Source organism: Mesitornis unicolor, unplaced genomic scaffold (assembly GCF_000695765.1).
Source record: "Mesitornis unicolor isolate BGI_N332 unplaced genomic scaffold, ASM69576v1 scaffold25179, whole genome shotgun sequence".
NCBI classification, from domain to species: domain Eukaryota; kingdom Metazoa; phylum Chordata; class Aves; order Mesitornithiformes; family Mesitornithidae; genus Mesitornis; species Mesitornis unicolor.
Genome location: NW_010208289.1, coordinates 1 through 1,027, shown reverse-complemented (window position 1 = coordinate 1,027; position 1,027 = coordinate 1). Strand labels below are relative to the sequence as shown.

General features: G+C 48.5%; 1 protein-coding gene across 1 annotated transcript in view; it reads right to left on the bottom strand.

The window, feature by feature from the left end:
* Nucleotides 1-1,024, bottom strand: part of RASSF8 (Ras association (RalGDS/AF-6) domain family (N-terminal) member 8) — a gene marked incomplete at its 5' end in the record, with an annotated part of 6,064 nt that extends 5,040 nt beyond the window's left edge. Inside the window, one exon of the mRNA XM_010192461.1 lies at nucleotides 182-1,024. Within this exon, the coding sequence (XP_010190763.1) occupies nucleotides 182-1,024 (843 nt within the window). The remainder of the gene's footprint in view (nucleotides 1-181) is intronic.
* Nucleotides 1,025-1,027: the final 3 nt, after the last annotated feature.

Sequence of the window (1,027 nt, the reverse complement as noted above, 5' to 3'; positions counted from 1 at the left end):
TCTTCCAAAACAGTATCCGAAATCAATTTGAAAATCAAGGCAACACTTTTTCACTTTTGCCCAAATTAACTGTGGAAACTTTCTGGTCTTTTCTTTCATGGGCTTCAAATTTGTGCAAGAAAAATTAATTACAGTCAGATCTTTGACTTTCTTTAGCACTGGATAAAAAGAACACTCTTACCTGCAACCGTTTGGTAGCTTGGCCCAAAGACCTTTCTACAGCTTTAATGCCATTTTCCAGTCTCAGACTCTGCTGGCCCTGAACATCAATTTCACCTTTCACCTTCTCGATCTTTTCCTTGACCTCTTCTTCGTTCACTTGAGACTCTTGAACTTCCCGCTGCAACTTCTCTGCTTCAAGGCCACTTTCCATGTTGTGGATCTGAGACATGTAGTCCTTCAGCTTGCTCTCGCACTCCAGGATCCTCTGCCTCATCTCCTGCAGCTGCTCCTTCAGCTGTTTTTCATTCTCCTGTTCGATCTGCAGCTCATTTTCCCAGAACTCTTCCTCCTCAATCTCCACTTCGTTCCTTTTGATCTTCTGCTCTAGCTTGAGGATTTCTTCTTCCAGGCTGGAGTTGTATTTTTGTTCCCAGTAGCGGATCTCAGCTTCGTTGGACTCCAGCTGCTTCTCAATGCACTGAAGTTTCTCTGTCTGGAGGTGAATCAGTTTCTTCAACTCATCTGCTGTTGTTTTACAGTTATTGAGCACCTTTTGCTTGAACTCAGATTCTTTGCTTTTCCCAAAGATGTCCATTAATCCTTTGGCCCCCCCAGTGAAGGTGAGGGACTTCCTTTTCGGCTCCCTCCTCTTCATAGATTTGTCGCCAGGAGGCCTCAGCTTGGCCAGGGGAGGCAAGCTCTGCCGGTACAGCGTCCTCTCGGGGATGCGAGCCACGCTGTCCGAAGTTGGCCGCTCGCTCAGTGAAGGCCCGGTGCGGCGCAGGATCAGCTGCACGTCGCTCGCGTACTGCCCCCACTTGTTGAGCGACACGATGGGGTTTTCGTGCGGCGCCAGGTGCCTCTC